The 19721-nt window shown below is 55.6% G+C and overlaps 1 protein-coding gene across 1 annotated transcript in view; it reads left to right on the plus strand.

The window, feature by feature from the left end:
- CORO2B (coronin 2B) overlaps positions 1-19721 on the plus strand; it is a 36066-nt gene that overhangs the window by 14934 nt on the left and 1411 nt on the right. The window contains 11 exon segments of the mRNA XM_050309543.1: positions 3702-3902; positions 13867-13983; positions 15889-15916; positions 15919-16037; positions 16210-16374; positions 16946-17062; positions 17153-17257; positions 17520-17616; positions 18135-18247; positions 18790-18880; positions 18993-19132. Coding sequence (XP_050165500.1) covers positions 3702-3902; positions 13867-13983; positions 15889-15916; positions 15919-16037; positions 16210-16374; positions 16946-17062; positions 17153-17257; positions 17520-17616; positions 18135-18247; positions 18790-18880; positions 18993-19132 — 1293 coding nt within the window.

The following is a 19721-nucleotide window of genomic DNA, read 5'->3' on the forward strand; positions in this document are numbered from 1 at the left end:
GAAAACAAAAGGTTCTGACCCAACAAAATTCAGGTCAAATAATTCGTAAGCGAGGAGGAAAAAGGCGAAGAAATCTGGGAAAATCATCCCAGGAGTTTGAAGTGCTGCTCAGCTGCTGCTCAGGGCTTAAATTCAAGGGGAAGGCAGGAAATGCAACGTTTCTCTTGAAGTTTTGGGGGTGTTTGAGTTTTCTGTGTGCCCTTGGCTGTGTCATTGTCACCACGGTGGGTCACGATGGGACAGGAGGGGGTTTGGTCTCCACATCCACAGACCCCTCCAAGGTCCCCGTGGGAGGAAGCACCAGGCAGTGGGACCAGTGTGGGATCAGGACTGGTGGCTGCTTCCAGCCTTTCCTCTCCCTCTTTGTGTCGTTCCTGTGGGGAAGGGGCTCTTTTCCTTCCTGGCTGGGAAATGTCGGCACCACCTGCGACGTGCCGGGAGCGGGACGGGAATGCTGAGCTGTGTCCCCACAATGTCCCAGGATCCCACAGCTCCCCCTCCTCCCCAGCCCCTCCTTGCCTTCAAAAGCCTTCCCTGGCCAGGCCAGGAAATAGGATGTTTGTCCAGCACGGAATTCCAGTGCCCCCACTCCGAGCCAGGAAGCCCCAGGGAGCGAAGGATGCGGAGGAGCAGCGCGTGGAGGGAAAACAAATACGGGAAAAACAAACCATGTCCCGTTTGAAACTGTCCCCTGGATGGCAGAGGAGTCAGGAGAAGAGATTTCATCCTCCTGGACAGAAAATTAGGCTGATTTTTAACAATTTGCCATCGTAAATCATGGAATCCTGGGGTGGTTTGGGTTGGGAGGGACCTTAAAGCTCTTCTTGTTCCACCCCCTGCCACAGGCAGGGACACCTTCCACTATCCCAGCTTGCTCCAAGCACTTTCCAACCTGGCCTTGAACATTCCAGGGATGGAGCAGCTTTTCTGGGTGACCTGCACCAGTGCAAGGTGGTGTTGCCTGTGAATCCATGGATTTGGCTGGGCAGAATTCCCACGTGCAACCCCCATCAACAGCCAGGTTTGTGGCACAGGGATGGAGCATCACCCTTGGCACGTGGGATTTTTGTTGGCTTTCTCCTTCCTGGCATCCCTGAGGTCACTTGGTGGCTTTTCCACATTCTTTGGGAGCAGCTGGATGATGGGAAAATCCTTCCATGTCAGAGCCAGCAGAAGCCAAAGGGCTCCTGCTCCTTCCCCCCTCCCCTGGATCCTTGGAAGCACTGTGAGATGTGTCTGTCTGCTCTCCTTGGAGAGAAGGTTTTGGTGGATACAGAGAGGGAAAAATAAGTGGAATAAAGAATAAAATTAAAGGCAAAATAAAGCTGGAACCTGCTTGGGAAGTTTTCATCCATCCAGAACGGAAGCATCACTCATGGAAACTCCCTAATGGAACATTGCAGTGGAAAAATGGGGATTTTCTTCCCAGCCTGAACATCCTTCGAGGTTTTTATTTGTAGGAAATGCCTCCTGCAGCCCAGGGGGCTCCAGAGGGAGAGGGATTTGGGCAGCTCAGGGCAGATAGATCCCATGGGCCAAACCTGGAGGTGCAAACAGGAGGGATGCTTCCCAACAGCCTCTGCTGAAGGATCAGCCACCAGGATGGTGTTTGGGAAGTGGATTTTCCTGCCTGTTCCCAGCCAAGGACCTTGTTTTAACCACAGGGCAAAACCCCTGTGGGAGCAGAGCCAGGAGAAGGGGAACAGGATTCTGGGAGTTTTAGTGTTCAACCCCAAATCCCCCTCAGCCAAAACTGTCCCCTGGACACAAACCCATCCCTGGACACAAAACCATCCCTGGACACAAACCCATCCCCTGGCCACAAACCCCTCCCTGGACACAAACCCATCCCTGGACACAAACCCATCCCTGGACACAAACCCATCCCCTCAGCACTGAACTCCCCTGAGCTCCCTTTCCCTCCATCCCAAGGTCCCACTCTCCTCCCACGTTCCGGCTTCTCCCACCAGGAGCAGGAGCTATTTCTGGCACAGAAAAGGCTCTGCTGGCTCCAGACCCTGGAATGTGCTGGAAAATTCCTGTCTGGGAGCCCCCCACGGCCCAGGCCAGCCCTGGGCAGCCGGAGCCCCTGGCCAGGGATTTTGCCGGCGCTCCCAGGCTCGCTCCGTGGTGGGCTGGTGTTTCCAGGCAATACTGGCTGGGGTTAGAGGGAAGAAACTCTGGATTTCTCCAGCAAAACAGGAACTTGGGCTCAGTGTTTCCTCCTGGCACGGAGACTTTCCCAGTTTTTGGGAGAGCTGGAAAAAAAGAGGGATGTGAAAGTGCTGAAGTCCTGGAGCTGCATCACCTTTGTATTTGGGAATCATGGAGAGTGGGGAGCACCCAGAGCTCACACAGGAGGATCCACAGGAAGGATGAAAACACATCCTGGAGCTGCTCTGTGCTGGTGCTTTGTTTGGCAGAGACTTGGAAGCTGAATTTTGTGGATGCACAAAATATGGGGAGCCCCTTTTTTTGGCTGCCCCCTCATGACAGGAGGGGTTTCCATGGAGGTGTCTGGGGGGACCTTCTGTGGGGCACCTGGAAAGTTCGGGGGGGAAAGGATGGAGCAAATGGCCCTTTTGGTGGAATTCAAGGCTGGCTTTGCCAAAAGTTGGAAGCAGAGGAGGAAGAAATAAGAGTAAAGTTCAAATCCCAGAATCATGGAGAAAACCAAGAACTGAAAACTATACAAAAATATGTTTTTGTGCTTTTGGAATGTTATAGAAAAATCCATTTCAATTTGAAAACTCATCAGTCAGAGGAAAATGTCAGGTTGAGTGAAGCTCCTGCCTGTCCCCAGGCCGTGGTCAGGGGGTTTTCCTGGCCCTGCCCCCTCCAGCTGCTGGGATCAGCTTGGCAAAGATTCCCAGGGCTTGCTTGGACCTCGGGCTGCATTTATTCAGAGCAGAGAGGTCTCCAGCCCAAAGCAGTCTCTCTGCTCTCACTTTGGGTTAAATCCTCAAGGATTTTAAGGCTGGGCTGGAAGGTGTTGGAGTGGGATGAGCTTTGAGGTCCCTCCCAACCCAGACCCTGAGACCCTCTGCTGCTCCTCACTCTCCCTTTTCCTGAGATCCCTGCTCCACCAGGGTCAGCTGGTGTGTCCTTGGCGTCCCTGGTTTGACAGGATCAGCTGGTGGGTTCTTGGGATCCCTGATCCACTGGGATCAGCTCATTGGTCCGTGGGATCCCTGGTCCACCAGGATCAGCTGGTGTGTCCGTAGGATCCCTGCTCTGCCAGGATCAGCTGAGGGGTCCCCGGTGGATCCGGTGGTTTTCCAGGTCAGCCCCCACGGGCATCCCTGTTCCAAACCAGCTGAGGCAGTGGACCGTGGCACATCCCATCTCCCTGACGCTCCCTCCCGCCTGAGCGCTCCCATCCTGCCCCCATTGCCGCTCCCACGTGGTCCAGGCGGATCCATTTCCGAGCCATCGCCTTAGGAGCCGTAATTCCTTTGTCATGTGCACGCGGAGCGGCCGCTCCGGAGCGGAGCAGCTGGAATTCTGTGGCAGCACAGGGGCTTTCCCTGCCTTTTGCGAGCCCTCCCTGCCCTGGGGGGACGTTTGAGGTTTTCCAGGGGTGCCAAAGCTCTCCAGGTAACCCCCTGTGGCGGCCTGCAGGGCTCGGGAGCGGGGAGCGAGCGGGATCCATCCCGGGGAGGGCGATTTGGGAATGCTGACCCCGGAACGTGTTCCCACAGATGTCATGGCGCCCGCAGTACCGCAGCTCCAAGTTCCGCAACGTGTACGGGAAGGTGGCGAGCCGGGAGCACTGCTTCGACGGCGTCCCCATCACCAAGAATGTGCACGACAACCACTTCTGCGCCGTCAACGCCCGCTTCCTCGCCATCGTCACCGAGAGCGCCGGCGGCGGCTCCTTCCTCGTCATCCCCCTCGAGCAGGTCAGCCTGGGCCCTGCAGGGCACTCCGGCCTGGAGCTGCTCCAGCTCCGGCCCCATCCCCATCCCCAGCTCCATCCCCATCTCCATCTGTCTCCATCCCCATCTCCATCCCCATCTCCATCCCCATCTCCATCCCCATTTCCCCCTCCACCTCCATGTCCATCCCTATCCCCATCCCCATCTCCATCTCTGTCCTCATCCCCATCCCCATCTCCGTCCCCATCCCCATCTCTCCATCTCCATCCCCATCCCCATCTCCATCCCCATCTCCATCTCCATCCCCATCATCCATCTCCATCCCCACATCCCTCTCTGTCTCCATGTCCATCCCCATCCCCATTTCTGTCTCCATCCCCATCCCCATTTCTGTCCCCATCCCCATCTCCATCTCCACATCCCCATGTCCATCCCCATCCCCAAATCCCCATTTCCATGTCCATCTCCATGTCCATCCCCATCTCCATCTCCATTCCCATCCCCATCTCCATCATTCCCCTCTCCATCATCTCCATCTCCAATCCTCCCCAAAGTCTCTGCTGGTCTTGGGTGGGATGGGAGGATTTCCAGCTGCCTCAGGGAATTGGGGCTTTCCTTTGGGAAGAGAGGAGACATCTCTTGGAGGGTTTTTGGCATCTCTCGGGGAGTTGGGCACTGGGAATGTCTCCACCCTGTCCCGTGGCGATGCCAGGTGCCACCTGGGTTTGTGATCCTGGGATTTCACCCACACAGCTCCCAGAAAGTCCCTGTGGAGCCCCTCACCCTGCAGAGCAGGCAGCGAGTCCTTGTCCTTTATTGGAGCTTCTGCATCCCAGAATCCCCAAATCTGCCGAGTTGGGAGGGACCCACAAGGATCATCGAGTCCAAATTACCCGAGGGAATGTCTGGAGCTGTGCCAGGACAAGCTTAGGCTGGCTATTAGGAAAAGTTTCTTCATCCAGAGGGTGGTCAGACCTGGAACAGGCTCCTCAAGGCAGCTCTTCCCCTCTCCCCTAATCCTGCCTCCAGCACATCCTTCTGCTCCTTGTGTTGTGCTTTTCCTTCTCCAGCCAAGACTCCCCCCAGCCCTTCCCGAGATCCCACAGGATCCACACTTCTCTTCCTCCTGCAGTTTTACACTCCCATAAATCCAGCTGAGGCTCCAGTGGGACACGCTCAGTGTTCCTGCCCCAGAGCTCATCCCTGAGGCTCCAGGAGGGAAAGGAACTTGAACATGGAATTGGTTACCTTGGAGAGAAGGGATGGCTTTGGACTGAAAGAGTTTATTAAATTAGATAAAAGGAAGGTTTTTCCCTGGGAGGGTGGGCAGGCCCTGGCTCAGGGTGCCCAGAGGCTGTGGCTGCCCCATCCCTGGAAGTGTCCAAGGCCAGGCTGGAGCAAACTGGGATAGTGGGAATGTGCCCATGACAGCGGATTGGAGCTGAACAATCTTTAAGGTCATTCCAACCCCAACCATTCCGGCATTCTTTGACCCTCTGCACTGCCCTGCTCCTGGACAGCAAAATCCAGTGCCAAATCCACAGGAATTCCAGCTGGGAGGGGAAGCTGGCAGAGCCAGGGTGGGTGGAGGAGCACAACCCTCTGAGCCCCTCCACACCCCATCATTCCTCTTAGACACTTTCCCCACATAACATTCCCACCTCTCCTGAATTCCTCTTTGATTTCTGGAGTCGACTCCGCTACAGATGGAAGAAATTATAATCAGTGCTTTAATTGCTCAGCACAGCTTGAGGCTCATTAATATTCGGGGAAGCAGGAGCTTTGTGTGAGCCCCCGGAGCGCTCCCGCCCCATCCCTGCTTCCCCAGCCCCAGCTGGGGGGATGCCCATCCTCACTCCGCTTGCTCCCGATCCCAAATCCTTGGGAACAACCCAATATTGCCAGTGAATTACCCTTTTATTCCCAGCAAACGTGGGGTAAGAGCAGAGGTGCCGTTTGCGACCTGTTCCGAAGGGAAATCCTGGCACAATCCACCCTCTGACTCCCGGCTGGAGCAGACCGGGGCTCTCCGTGTCAAGTGGCAGCACAAGCCTTTGTGGCAGCTAATAATTTCTTTTTTTTTTTTTTTTTTTAAATAGGGGCTGATTAGCTCATTAAGAATAAACTAATTTTCCTTGGAAATCAGCAGCCCTCTAATTAACTGGCAGCCAGATTTAGCTGAGCAGAACGAAGGTAACCCAGATACCGCCGAGCCGCTCGGCCTTGGCTTCACTGCCACGCACTTTTGGATTCTCCCCCTGCTTTCTGCCCTCAGTTCTGCTCAGCAGAGCCCCCCAGAATCTGTGCCACTGCATCCCATATGGCCCTCCCTGCGCAGCAGCGATCCCGGCTCCTCACGGCTTCGGGGAGCCGGGAAGGGGCTGTGTGGGATGGGAAGACGGAGCTTGGCTGTGCTTTGTTCCTCCAGCCTCTCCCCAAGCCTGTCCTCCCACCCTGTGCTGCTCAGATCCCAAATCCTGGCTCCTGAGCCGCTGGGAAGCAGCGTCTCCCCAGCACCACGAGGGGTTTGTGCCAGAAATATCCCCGGGGAGTGGGCGAAGGACAGCGCGGAGGCTCCGGCTGAGCCTCGGCAGGAGGGGGAGGATTCGCTCCCCAATCCATGGCAACAGGAGAACCACAGAGTCCTGCAAGGGTTTGGGTTGGAAGGGGCCTTAAAGCTCATCTTGTTCCACCCCATGCCAGGGGCAGGGACACCTCCCACCAGCCCAGGTTGCTCCAAGTCAGCCTTGAGGGTTCAGTCCAGGGGAGAGGAGGCCACGTGGAAAATGTCCAGTTATTCTGCTCAGAGAGAATGGCTTGAGCTCCATCACCACAAACAAAATCCAGTCCTGCTTGGAGGGTGCAATTCCACAGGAGAGGAACTCAGTGACATCAATCCCTGCTCGTGGTCCTGACAGACCATTCCTCTGGAGCCAGGCTGGGAGAGTTGGGGGGGCTCACCTGGAGAAGAGAAGGATCCAGGGAGACCTGAGAGCCTCTTGCAGGGCCTAAAGGGGCTCCAGGAGAGCTGGAGAGGGACCTGGGACAAGGGGGTTGCTGGGGTGGCCGTGGGGTCCCTCAGGTCCCCTTTGCAGGGGAGGGTGGTGGCATCACTTCCACAGTGCCAGAGGGATCCCTGTTCCCCAGGGGACAAGGATAACTTGTTTTCCAGAGGCAGACAATGTTATCTGCCCGGAGGAAGCAGGAACAGGAAGGGGGAGTCTCTGTTTACACGGAGGAAGCCGAAATCCAAACCCATTGATGGTGTCAGCGCTGCCTGTCGGGGCTGGGGCTGCTCTGGGGGAGCTGCTCCAGCTCTGCCCGGGGGTGGGGCAGGAGAGGGGTGGGATAGGGGACAGATCCCTCATCCCACTGTGTCCAGGGCTGCTTTGCTGCTGCTGATGGGTGGATGTGCCCATGGAGTGTGAGCATGGATTGTCCCTCTGCCTGGGGTAGTTGAGGTTGTTCCTTCCCCAGAAGGGTTGTCCAGCACTGGAAGAGGCTGTGGTGGAGTCCCCATCCCTGAGGGATTTAAAATCCATGTGGATGTGGCACCTGGGGACATGGGTGGCCTTGGCCATGGTCTGGTCTGGATGGTCTTCAAGGTGTTTTCCAGCCCAAAGGATTCTGTGGGACATTGGTGCCCATCACTGCTGGGGGTCTGCACAAGTCCATGGGGGTGACAGATCCATCAATCCCCCATGGAATTCCCAAACCCCCACAGCAGCCCAGGGGGCAGAGGGACAGCAGGTCACAGAGTCACAGAAATATCTGAGTTTGGGAAAGGCCTCCAAGATCATCAAATCCAACCCTGGACTGATCCCTACCTCATCACCCACCCCAGAGCACTCAGAACTCCTCAGATCCGAAGCAGGCAGGACTCACACCCACCTGGGACCCAAAGATCCAAAAGGATGGGGGAAAACAACTTACTGCAATAATTCCAGGGGTTTAGGGGCACCTGGGAAGGTGCAGAAGGTCCCTGGAATGGAGCTGGAGGAGGAGAAAACCACAGGGAGGAGGAAGGAGCAGATGCCCCTGGGGGAGATGCTGTGGTTGTGGTGGGAAGGGAGATGCAGGTTGGAATGCTGGGATCACAGGAGGCTTTGGGTGGTGCTGCAGGGAGCACTGCCCTGCCTCACCCCCAGCACAGGGAGGGGACATTCCCGGTGTCCCAGGGAGCAGTGCCATTGTCCCTGGATGGGCTGGGGTCCCTGACACCCTCTGGGTGCCCTGGGATGGCAGCTGGCAAGCAGGAACACTGGGAATGCTGCCCTGGCTCCTTGTCCTGGCTCCAGCTCCTGGTGGCATCTGCTCCCTTGGTGATCCCAAGGGACTCCCCCCTTGCCAGGGCTGGGCAGAGAAGGGGCAAACTCATCACACACCCCCTCCCCTCCCTCCCCAGGGCTGCTCTTCCAAAGCACCAGGAGTTTTCTGCAGGAAAATCCCCCAGAACCCTCTCTGTTCCTGTGTGCCCTGATCCAGTTCCCACGTCCTTGGAGCTGTCCTACCTTTACACTCGGGACACAGGAGACTCCCCTGCTCTGAACTCATTTCCTCTCGTTTTTTCTCTGCCTGATTTGAGGCTGCAGGAGACATTTTTTTTAACCTACAGCTGGTCAGGGGAAAAAAAATTAAAAAAAAAGACCTGAGGCTTAAAAAAAAAAATAAAGCTGATTCTTCAGCATTGCTGTTCCCACCTGGTGTCCCTAAATTCATCAATGAGAGGCAGCTGTGGGAAGCCCAGCCCTGGGATCTGGCTGATTTTAACACCTGGATTAGTTATAAAAAAAAAAAAAAATCAGGGTAAAATTGTAATGCTGGTTTGGATCAGAGGGGGAAAGAAGGAGAAAATGAGGGGTTTGGGGCCAGCAGAGCAAGGGAGGGGAAATGGGGAGTTTATGGCTGGGTTTGCAGCAAAGCCTGAGGTTGAGCCTGGGCTTTGCTGGGCTCTCAGTGCAGCCCTTCCTGCCCCCTCTGCCGGCTAAAATCCACAGGAACCTCATCCACGCCGGGAAAAAATGGCTTTTTGTTACCAATAACCACGGATTTATCTTTAATGTCCATAATCCAATTTCACAGGGACATTAGAGGGGCTTTTGTCTTTTTAATTAACAAGCTCGAGCCTGGCTGTTGCTTTTATGGCGCAGAGAAATCCTCCTGGGGGTTTCATCTGTGCAAATTGTTTGTCAAGAGCTGCTGTGTGGGTCGTTTTGGGGGTTTCAGGGATCCAGGGGCACGGGTTCCGTGAGTCCAGTGTGGCTGGAGAAGCTCCTGTGATAGTTATTCCAAGTGGGAATTCCGAGTGCCTGCCTGGGCAGATGATGCTCACAGCCCTTGACAGTGTTTATATTTAATTTAACGGCGTTTATATTTAATTTAGGAGTATTTCTGTTTAATTTAAGGGTATTTCTGTTTAATTTAGCAGCTTTTCTATCCACACAAGAGGAGTAGCTGGGATTTAAACCTCCGTCCTGCTGAAAATGGTGTCGAGTGACACCAATTTTATGGCTTGTGGGGTTCAGTTGTATCATTAAGAGGAGCGAAATCCCATGTAAATTGATGTTATTTTTTTATAGTAAATAATCTGAGCTCCTTTAGCTCAAAGGATCCCAAAAGGTGGGGTGTATAGGTTTGGTTTTGGGGCCTCATGACAAGGAAGGGGCTGGAGGGGTCGGGCTCTGCTCCCAGGGAACAGGGACAGGAGGAGAGGGAACGGCCTCAGGCTGTGCCAGGGGAGGGACAGGTTGGATATTGGGACAAATCTGTGTAATTCCCTCCTTTTGGCTCTCAGGGAGGAGAGCCCTTCTTTTAAAGAGCCAGCAGTGAATGTATTTACCCTTAATCTCAGCCACTGGGGACTCGTGTGTACTCAAGGATTTCCTGGGAAACCCTGTAAATCCCCCTGGGCTCAGGCAGCGCTTCCCTGATCCCGCTCTGCCAGCTAATCAGGGATCAGGGAGCAGCTGGGGAGCTGCTGGATGGCAAGGGTGGCCCTGGGGCTGGGGGTGGGGGCTCCTTCCTTGGGGATTGTCCCCAGGGATGGCTGTGGAGGGGTTGGCACCTGGATGCTGTGATGTTTTCCAGGTGGGCAGAGCTGAATAAAGGGTTTGGGTGGAAATGTGAGGATTGGGAAGCGCTCTGGGTTTGTCTTTCCAGGGAAGCTGGTGAAGGGTTTAGGAAATGTGTGTGTGCACTGGAATGATTTATCTGAGCTTCCTGCTGGCTGGTGCAGAGGGAATGTGCATTCCTGCCCTGGGGAGACCAGGCTGTGCTGCTTCCAGGGTTGAAGGGGTGACAATTCCCATCCCTGGAGTCTGAAGATGCCCAGGATGGTCCTTGACAGGGCAGTTCCTCGTGAGCTGTGGGTCCCTCTGCCCTTGCTGCTGTTCCAGCCCTTCCCAGGGAACGTTTCCTTCTCCCTCTCCAAGCCCTGAAATCCCTGAATGAAACCAGCTTTTAAAAACATTCCCTTTCTCCCCCCGAGGAAACACAAACCCTGTCCCCCTTTCCCAGCTGCTCCAGCAGAGGGAGGGGTTGAGGCTGGGGAAGATTTGGCTCCTTCCAGCCCATCCCAGGAAAGCTCTGGAGCTGCTGGAGCCACTCGTGGCTCCTCACCTGGCCCTGCAGGGACAGATCTGGGTCACTGAGCTCCCCTCAGCCCGGGCTCAGGATCCAGGGATTAGGATTCACCTTGGCTTAAGGCAGGGCTGCTGCCAAGGCCCCTGGGAGAGAGACTGCACAGCAAAGCACGACCCAAATCCCTGCTTTTTGAACTCCCTTCCCCCTTTTTCTTGCCTTTATTTGGCTCCTTCTCCTCTCCCAGGTGCCCTGGGCATGGCACAACCCACCCCTTGGGCCAGTTTTAATCAAAACTCATAATTTCTCGGGCAAAAATCTGACTGAGCTATCCCTGCCTATAAATCAAAGGTAGATTTTTTTTTTTCCCATGGAAAAAACTTGTAGAATGTAAAAAAAATCTGAGTTTTCCATGAAAATGCTGAGTTTAGATATCGAGATGCTTTTAGTGAAAAGCAGCATTTTCTTAACTCTTGCCCTCCACCCCTTCTTGGAAAATCAATTTTGGATCAAACCTGTTTTCTCTGCACCAGAAAGACTCTATTTTTATTTAACTGAAGGTTTTCTGATGATTTCTCTGGTGGTTTGGCCCACGAGCTCTCAGTGGCTCCTCCTCAGGTCTTGCTTTTCCTTGGAAGGGGGGTCCTGGGGGGCAATCCTTGGGATACTGGGGGCTGTTGTCCCCCACTGGGCAGGTTTGGTGGGACAGTGACTTCCCAAAGGCCTTGGCCACTGAGGGAAAGGAACATTTAAAACATATTTAAATATCAATGTGATATTTAAATGTTTGAACAGGGATGTGTCCAAGGTTGAACTTGGTGGCCTTGGAGGTCTTTTCCATCCTTAATGATTCTGAGTTTCCAGTGTGGGGCCCTTCCTGTCGGATGCTCCAGGGTTTGGGATTTAGGCAAGGAAAAGTCTCCTGGGAGGAAGGAGGGGGGGATGAGGAAAGGTTGGGGCTTCAGGGCACCGTCCCTTGGGCTGTGGCATCATCCAGAGGTTTGGGACACCCTGGGAAGGCTGTCAGGAAGTCACTTGGCTTGGTTTTATCCCTAAAAAGCTGAACTGGTTTCTATCAGCACTAAACCCTCCCAAATCTGGGACACTCCCAGGAAAACTCCCTTTGTGCTGTTCAGGAATATCAGTCGTTTTATCCAGGGGGAGGATCCAGGGAAATGCAGCAGAAAGCTCCTTAGTGGGGGGGCAGGGGCACTTCAGGATCCAGGGTGGATGTGGCTGCTCAGGTCTGAGCCACGGGGTCGCTGATGGGCAGAATTCCCAAAGTTTGGGCTCCCTGAGCAGGCCAAAGGGATGCTGTTGGCACTGGAAGGAGGTGGATGCAGCAGCCCCATCCCGGCTCTCCCTGCCCCTCCACCCCTGGAATTGTCCCTGCTGGAGCTGAAATCCCCCAGGCAGGATCCAGGCCCGGGGAACACGATCCCTGCACCATCTGGGGCGGGAATTTGCCTGCCATGCCCTAATTAAAGAGGCTCCTGGGCTGGGAATCCATCAGGAATTAATGAGGGCTTGTCCCCAATGGTGGGAAGGGCAGAGGGAGGACAGCAGAGGGAGGACAGCAGAGGGAGGACAGCAGAGGGAGGACAGCAGAGGAGGACAGCAGAGGGAGGACAGCAGTGCCCCCACCCAGGGGATGGAGCTGTTTGTTCATGGAGTGCAGGCCCAGGGAGCAGGGACCTATTTTTGTCCTTCACCTCAATACCCAGAGTGACCCATAAAACACATCCCGGGGCTGCAGGGCCGGATCAGGTCACGGCTCTGCCCCAGGGAGGGCTCAGAGCTCCTGCAGGAATTCGGGCAGGAGCTGCCTCTTCCATAAAAGTGCCTGGAAAAAAGTACTTTTTAATTGATAAGGGATTTGAAAATTGGTGAAGTGTTTTAAAGCTGAGAAAGGATTCTGAAAGTGAGAGAGGATTCTAAAACTGAGAAAGGGTTTTAAAGTTGAGAAAGGATTTTAAAATTGCTCAGGGGTCTGCAGAGGGTTTGGTTGGTCTGCTCCGGGTTGGAATCCACCGGAGCCACCTGGCATTTGGCATCTCTGTCACCTTGAGAGCAAATCAATCCAAATAAGCCTTAATCCACACAAACCACCCCAGCAGCCACAGTGCAGGGGCTCACCCTGGGCCTGCCCGGAGCTCTCCTGGTTTCCCTGAGCTTCCCGTGGCTCGAAGGCAGCGCCTTCCTTTGTTCCCGTCACACGGAGCCGGGAGCTCAGCCGGGAGAGGTCAGAGCTGGGAGGGCCATGAAATATTTAGTGGTGTGTGGTGCTGACCTACTTAGTCTGCACGCTCCAGGCACGGTGCCTGTGGGTGTGGGAAGGAGCCAGTGGGGGAAAGGAAGGGCGGTGGGATGTGGTGGGACACGGAGATTCCCGGCCAGGTCCCTGTGAGGGGGATCCCGTCACCCATCCGTGCTGGGAATCTCACCTGGGGCTGTCCTCTGCCGTTCTGTCCTCCTCCATCCACAGCAGCTTTGCAAGCATTTCCATCCGTGTGGAAGGGTCCCATCCATGTGGAAGGGTCCCATCCATGTGGAAGGGTCCCATCCACGTGGAAGGATCCCATCGTGGTGTGGCACCAGCAGGAGTGCCGATGATCCCGGAGGTGCTGGGGGTTGGTCCCGCAGGGGAGGTCCGTGGACCATGGTCGTATATTCCAAAGAAATATCAAGGAATTCAACCAAGCCAGGCTGGACAGGGCTTGGAACAACCTGGGATAGTGGAAGGTGTCCCTGGGGGTGGAATGAGGTGATCTTTAAGGCCCTTTCCAACCCAACCTGCTCTGGGATTCTGGGGTTCATGGCTGGATGGCTGATCTGACCTGAGGGTTTCTTTGGGGCATCTCGAGTCCCTTCCAACCCTTTTGTCCTTGGTTTTGGATTGTCCTGCAAAGGGGAGGTTTAGGTTGGATATCAGGAAAATTTCTTCCCCACAAGGGTTGTCCAGCCCAGGGCAGGGGTGGATCTCCATCCCTGAGGGATTTAGAAGCCCTGTGGATGTGCCACTTTGGGATGTGGGTCAGAGGTGGCCGTGCTGGGTTGGACTCGATGATCTCAGAGGGCTTTTCCAGCCTAACCAATTGTGTGATCCTACAAATTCCCACTGAGCTCCCCAGCTGTGTCCTCATCTGGGTGGAGCAGCCCCAGGGGGGGCCGTGTTTGCTGAAACCCCTTCCCATATTTGGATGAACCACAGGCACCCCTGGAATTCTGGTGGGATAAAACCGACACCAGGCTTGGCTGGGGGTCTCCTCCATCCCCAAACCCCCCGCCAGGCTCAGCCACGGCTCTGGCTCCTCTGCCGAGCTCCCACCCTCCAAACTCCCCATCTGGGGGCTGTTTAGCTGGAATTTGGGATGGTTTTGCTGATGCGTGGCTCGATGTCCCTGGACAGACAGGCCGGATCGAACCCAACTACCCCAAGGTGTGCGGGCACCAGGGCAACGTGCTGGACATCAAGTGGAACCCCTTCATTGAGAACATCATCGCGTCCTGCTCCGAGGACACCACGGTGAGTGGGGACGCCCCGGGCTGGCACCTCCCTCCTCTCACATATGCATTTCATCTATTTATTCCTTTCCATTAAAATATGTAAAGATATGACAGATATAAAAATATAAAATTGTTAGACACATAATTGATTTTAATTGATTTTTAATTATTATAAATTTTATAGTTATGTAATGTTTTATCATAATATATTATTTTCTGACAATATTTATAATTAATTTGAAATGCGATTTATAAAGCATTCCTTGATGAATTATTAAGTATATTAAATATATACATATTTATATATTTATATAATTATATATACATATACATAATTATATATTTTTATTTATGCATAAAAATATATATTGAATATATACAGAAATTTGTGCATATATATTTTGACATAATTGATACTACATAAATTACTTAAATATAAATATGTGTTTAAATAGATATCTATATCTATTTATATCCATTATATCCATGATATCTATAATATCTATTTATATTCACTTATATATTACTTACTAAACACAAATGATATATAAGTAAATATAAATATATGTTTAAGTATAAATTTCTATCTATTTATAGGTAATTCATGTGCAGAGCTGTGCTGAGCTCCAGGGGGGGTTGCAGCACAGTGTCCTGCTTGCAGGAGTCATTTCCCTGTGGAATGTCAGCTGTTTCAGGAACAATTTCCTTGAGGAGGTTCCCTAGGCAGGGTTGGGAGGGGAAATGTCCATGTGCCCTCTCCTGCTCTCGCTGTGTGCTGGAATCGCTGCTGGGGCTGCTCCTCTGGGGCCTTTTTAACGAGACTTTTCCCAAAGCATCCTTTCCATCCCGGGCTGGGATGAGTTTTGGGTGAGCTCCAGCTGTGCCTGTCCTGCCAAGGGAGCAGTGTCAGTGCTGTGACCGTCCTGACCATCCATTTCCAGGCCATTGTGGGGAAACCTGCCCAAAATAGCCCGTCCCTGGCACTTCCTCTGCTTTTTGGCAAATCCAAGGAGTGATGTAACCCGGCTGGGCCGCAGAGGTGACGCTGCTGCAGGGCCCTGGCCGTGGTTCCCAGCTGGGCAGGGATGCAGGACGTGTTACACCCATCCCTGGGCTGCCTGCCCCGAGAGCTGCTCCCTGAGCTGAGGTGACAGCACGAGGAGCTTTCCCCGTGTCCTCCTGGGCTGGGGCTGCAGGAGCCTCTCCGGAGCTCTCTCTGAGCAGGAGGTTTGGTAACAGTTGTTTCATAACCCACTGCTTTCATAACCAGCTCCTCCAACACCCAACAACCAGCCTTGTGTGGCTTGTCCTCGGGTTGTGTGCCTTGTCCTCATGTTGTGCCCTGTCTGAAATCCTCTGCTGCTCTTGGAATTGTCCCTTGGAGCCACAGCACCCCCGCAGCCGTGTCTGTCTCAAGATGCCCCTCCCTCTGCACCCCAACAGCAGGGCCTCCCTCCCCTTAAGAGGCAGAAAATCCTCATGCAGATTTTTCACTGCACTAATTGGGAATTAATTTTTGTGGCCCCCCTTGCTGGATGGACGGGACAATCCTTGGGGTGTGGGGGAAGAGAGGGAGGAGAGGCTGAAGGGGCGGCAGGATCGGCCTTTGGCAGGCTGGGAGAGCTGGGGGGGCTCACCTGGAGGAGAGAAGGATCCAGGGAGACCTGAGAGCCCCTTCCAGGGCCTGAAAGGGTCTCCAGGAGAGCTGAAGAGGGACTGGGGACAAGGGATGGAGGGGCAGGACACAGGGAATGGCTTCCCAGTGCCAGAGCAGAGGGACTGGGACAAGGACATTGTGGCATTGGGGTGTGGGACGAGGCTGCCGTGGAGGCACCACAGGGACTCAGCGGCTCAGAGCCCCCAGGAGGGCGTTGGGGTGTCCTGGGTATTCCAAACCCATCGCAGGGCCTGCCCCGTCCCACAGGTGCGGATCTGGGAGATTCCCGAGGGGGGCTGAAGAGGAACATGACGGAGGCCGTGCTGGAGCTCTACGGGCACAGCCGGCGCGTGGGGCTGGTCGAGTGGCACCCGACCACCAACAACATCCTCTTCAGCGCCGGCTACGACTACAAGGTGAGCGTGCCCGGGAGTGCTGCGGCTCTGCCGGGAATGCCCCCGGGAAGGCCTTTCCCTGCTCGTGGCACGGGCTGGGGGTCGCCAGGGCGTGACCACGGAGAACGGATTTGGGTCGGGAGGGACCTGGGAGGATCCACTTTCCGCTAGCCCAGGTTTCTCCTTCCCGCAGGTGCTGATCTGGAACCTGGACATCGGGGAGCCGGTGAAGATGATCGACTGCCACACGGACGTGATCCTGTGCATGTCCTTCAACACGGACGGCAGCCTGCTGGCCACCACCTGCAAGGACAAGAAGCTGCGCGTGGTGGAGCCGCGCTCCGGGCGGGTCCTGCAGGTGCCGTGGTGTGAGGGGGGGTTGGCAATCAGATCCTGGGGGGGGAGGAATTCCCGCTGAAACGGCCAAAAGCGTCTGCGAGGGGCTGCTCGTGCTCGTGGGAAGACGCTTGGCACACGGGGCAGGGGCTGCAGGAGATCCTCGGCTTGGGGAGGGCTCTTCCGTCGGGTCGAGATGATGGGGAGGGCTCGGCCTCATCCCGAGCAGAGCATTTGGAGGCTTTTACTCCTTTGTTAATTTAGGATTTGTGGGAAATAGTGGAAATGGAAGGGGAGGTGCAGAGGTCACAGGTTGGAGGGAGGTGGGGGGTTCTCAGTAAAGGTGGTCTCGAATATTCAGGGAAATGGGCACGTTTGGCGTGCACAGGGGACAGGTCCTGAGGCACAGTGTCCCCACACAGCTGGGGACAGAGCTGGCATTTCACAGGGGACAGGTCCTGAGGCACAGTGTCCCCACACGGCTGGGGACAGAGCTGGCATTTCACAGGGACGAGGAGGGAGAGGAGAGAGGGGCAAGGCAGGGCCTTTCCTGGGGTCTCAGTGGCGCTGACAGAGCTCACCCTGCCCTGCAGGAGGCCAGCTGCAAGAACCACCGAGTCAACAGGGTGGTGTTCCTGGGCAGCACCAAGAGGCTGCTCACCACGGGCGTGTCGCGCTGGAACACGCGGCAGATCGCCCTGTGGGACCAGGTGGGTGCTGGGACCATCCCTGCCCCATCCCTGCTGCAATCCCCCTCCATCCCTGCCGGACCCTGCTCAAGCCATGTCCCTGTTTTTCAGGAAGACCTGTCCATGCCCCTGATCGAGGAGGAGATCGATGGGCTCTCGGGGCTCCTCTTCCCGTTCTACGACGCTGACACCCACATGCTGTACCTGGCGGGGAAGGTATGGGGTGCGTGGGGCACCTTCCTGGGCATTCCCAGCCCGTGTGCCCCCAGCACTGCCCAGGGACACTTGGACACTTGCAGGGATGGGGCAGCCGCAGATCCTCTGGGCAACCTGTGCCAGGGCCCCCCCACCCTCACAGGGGGAATTTCTTCCCAGTATCCCAGCTAACCCTGCCCTCTAACTGGTCTTTATGGTGGCCTTTTTTCCTGCTCACATTTCCCAGAGGAATAACCTGTCCCTGTTCCCTGTGCTGCTCCAGGGCGACGGCAACATCCGCTACTACGAGATTGGCTCCGAGAAGCCCTACCTGAGTTACCTCATGGAATTCCGCTCCCCCGCCCCCCAGAAAGGACTGGGTAAGGATCCCGGGCACAGCTCCCCTGCTTGGGGCAGGGAAGAGCTGGAGCATGGAAGGTGCTTAATTAAATGTCACAGGCAAACGGGTTTGGCTCAGGTTTGGGATGGGTTCAGGATGGGTTTGGCAGGTGCTGTTCCAGCTCTGGAGCATCAGCTGCAGCTCTTGCAGGGCAACATTCCCACCCCTGTTCTGCCCTTCCCGTGGTGATTCAGCCCTGCTGGGGTTGGTGCATGTCCAGGGACACCCCTCCCGCTGTCACCCGTGGCTTCACCAGGGGACATCAGCAATTGTCCCAAATAAAAGCTACTCATCCCTCTCCTAACACCCTGCAAACCCGGTGTGGCCCATCTCCAGGTGCTCGGGGTGATGCCAGGGTTAATCAGTGAGCAGCAGGGGCTGTGGGGGACAGCAGGGCCGTGGGGGACAGCAGGGCTGTGGGGGACAGCAGGGCTGTGGGGGACAGCAGGGCTGTGGGGGCTGTGTGTGCCGGGGTGACGGGCGGTGCCTGCTCCACAGGGGTGATGCCGAAGCACGGCCTGGACGTGTCGGCCTGTGAGGTCTTTCGGTTCTACAAACTCATCACCCTCAAGGGGCTCATCGAGCCCATCTCCATGATCGTGCCCAGGAGGGTGAGTGCACGGGGCTGTCTGGGGAGGGCCCAGAGGGATGGACGTGCCCCGCTCTGCCCAGTCCCGTGGTTGGGTCTCTTTGCACCAGGCTCAGACCTCTCCATCCTTTCACATCCCGGGGGGTTCCCGGGGGGGTTTGGCCCGAGGTTTAAGGGGAATGTTTTTTTGGAGTTGCATCTCCACATTGCTCCTGGCAATCGTGTTGTGTGAAATCAACCTGGTCTGTGGGGCCAGGGAAAAAGGGGTTTGTCTCACCTGGGGTTTGGGGGTGTTTTGGAAAAACACATCTGGATCAGGGTTTAGTGTTGGGAAGCAAACCCAGGGCTGTGTGGAGGGCCCGCTCCCAGGTTCTGAGGCAGCTCAGCAGCTGCTCATCCTCCTCCATCCCTTCCCAGTGGCAGCCAGCACTTCCCAGATCTGCTCCCTGTGCCCCGAGCTGCCCAGCTGAGAGGTCACCCCCCAGTTTATCCCCTCCCCGGGGGTGTCCCCACTGCCCACGGGGAGGGCTCATGGAGGTGGGTGCTCTGCCCCTGTGTTTGCAGTCCGAGACCTACCAGGAGGACATTTACCCCATGACACCGGGCACGGAGCCTGCCCTGACCCCGGACGAGTGGCTGAGTGGCATGAACAGAGGTAAAGCCACTGGTGGCACTGGTGGCACCGGTGCCACACCAGGTGGGCACTGGCCGGGCAGCGGGACAGGGCTGCAGCCCCCCCTGACCCCATCCCCCCTGTGCCCCCTCAGATCCCATCCTGATGTCGCTGAAGGAGGGCTACAAGAGGACATCCAAAATTGTCTTCAAGGCCCCGGTGAGGGAGAAGAAGAGCGTTGTGGTCAATGGCATCGACCTGCTGGAGAACGTCCCGCCCCGCACGGAGAACGAGGTGGGGCAGCCCCGCCTGGGTGGGACATGGGGACAGCGGGGACAGGCTGGGTGGGGGGGACATGGTCAGGATGAACCTGGAAAGCCACCCCTCTGTAGGTCTCTGTATTCCCAGCCTGAGGCACTGTGTGCTTCCCTGCCCCCTGAAGCAGCCACGTCAGCCCTGGAGCTCCCAGAAGGAGCAGAGTGAAGCTCCTCCACTGGCTTTGGTTTTAATTAAAAGCCCTGTCTGGGAACAACACATGGAGGTGCTGGGGATACATCAGCACCTGCCCCTGGGAGGAGTTTGGTTTAGAATCACGGAATCCTGGAAAAGCTTAGGTTGGAAGGGACCTTAAAGCTCATCCAGTGCCACCCCCTGCCCTGGGCAGGGACACCTTCCACCAGCCCAGGTTGCTCCAAGCCCCATCCAGCCTGGCCTTGGACACTTCCAGGGATCCAGGGGCAGCCACAGCTTCTCTGGGCAACCTGTGCCAGGGCCTGCCCACCCTCATGATTAAAAATTTCTTCTCAATATCCCATCTAAATCTCCCATCCTTCAGTTTAAATCCATCCCCTTTTCCCATCACCACAGCTAAAAACTTTGTCCC

The sequence above is a fragment of the Myiozetetes cayanensis genome, unplaced genomic scaffold (assembly GCF_022539395.1).
Source record: "Myiozetetes cayanensis isolate MyiCay16 unplaced genomic scaffold, myiCay2020 scf14, whole genome shotgun sequence".
NCBI classification, from domain to species: domain Eukaryota; kingdom Metazoa; phylum Chordata; class Aves; order Passeriformes; family Tyrannidae; genus Myiozetetes; species Myiozetetes cayanensis.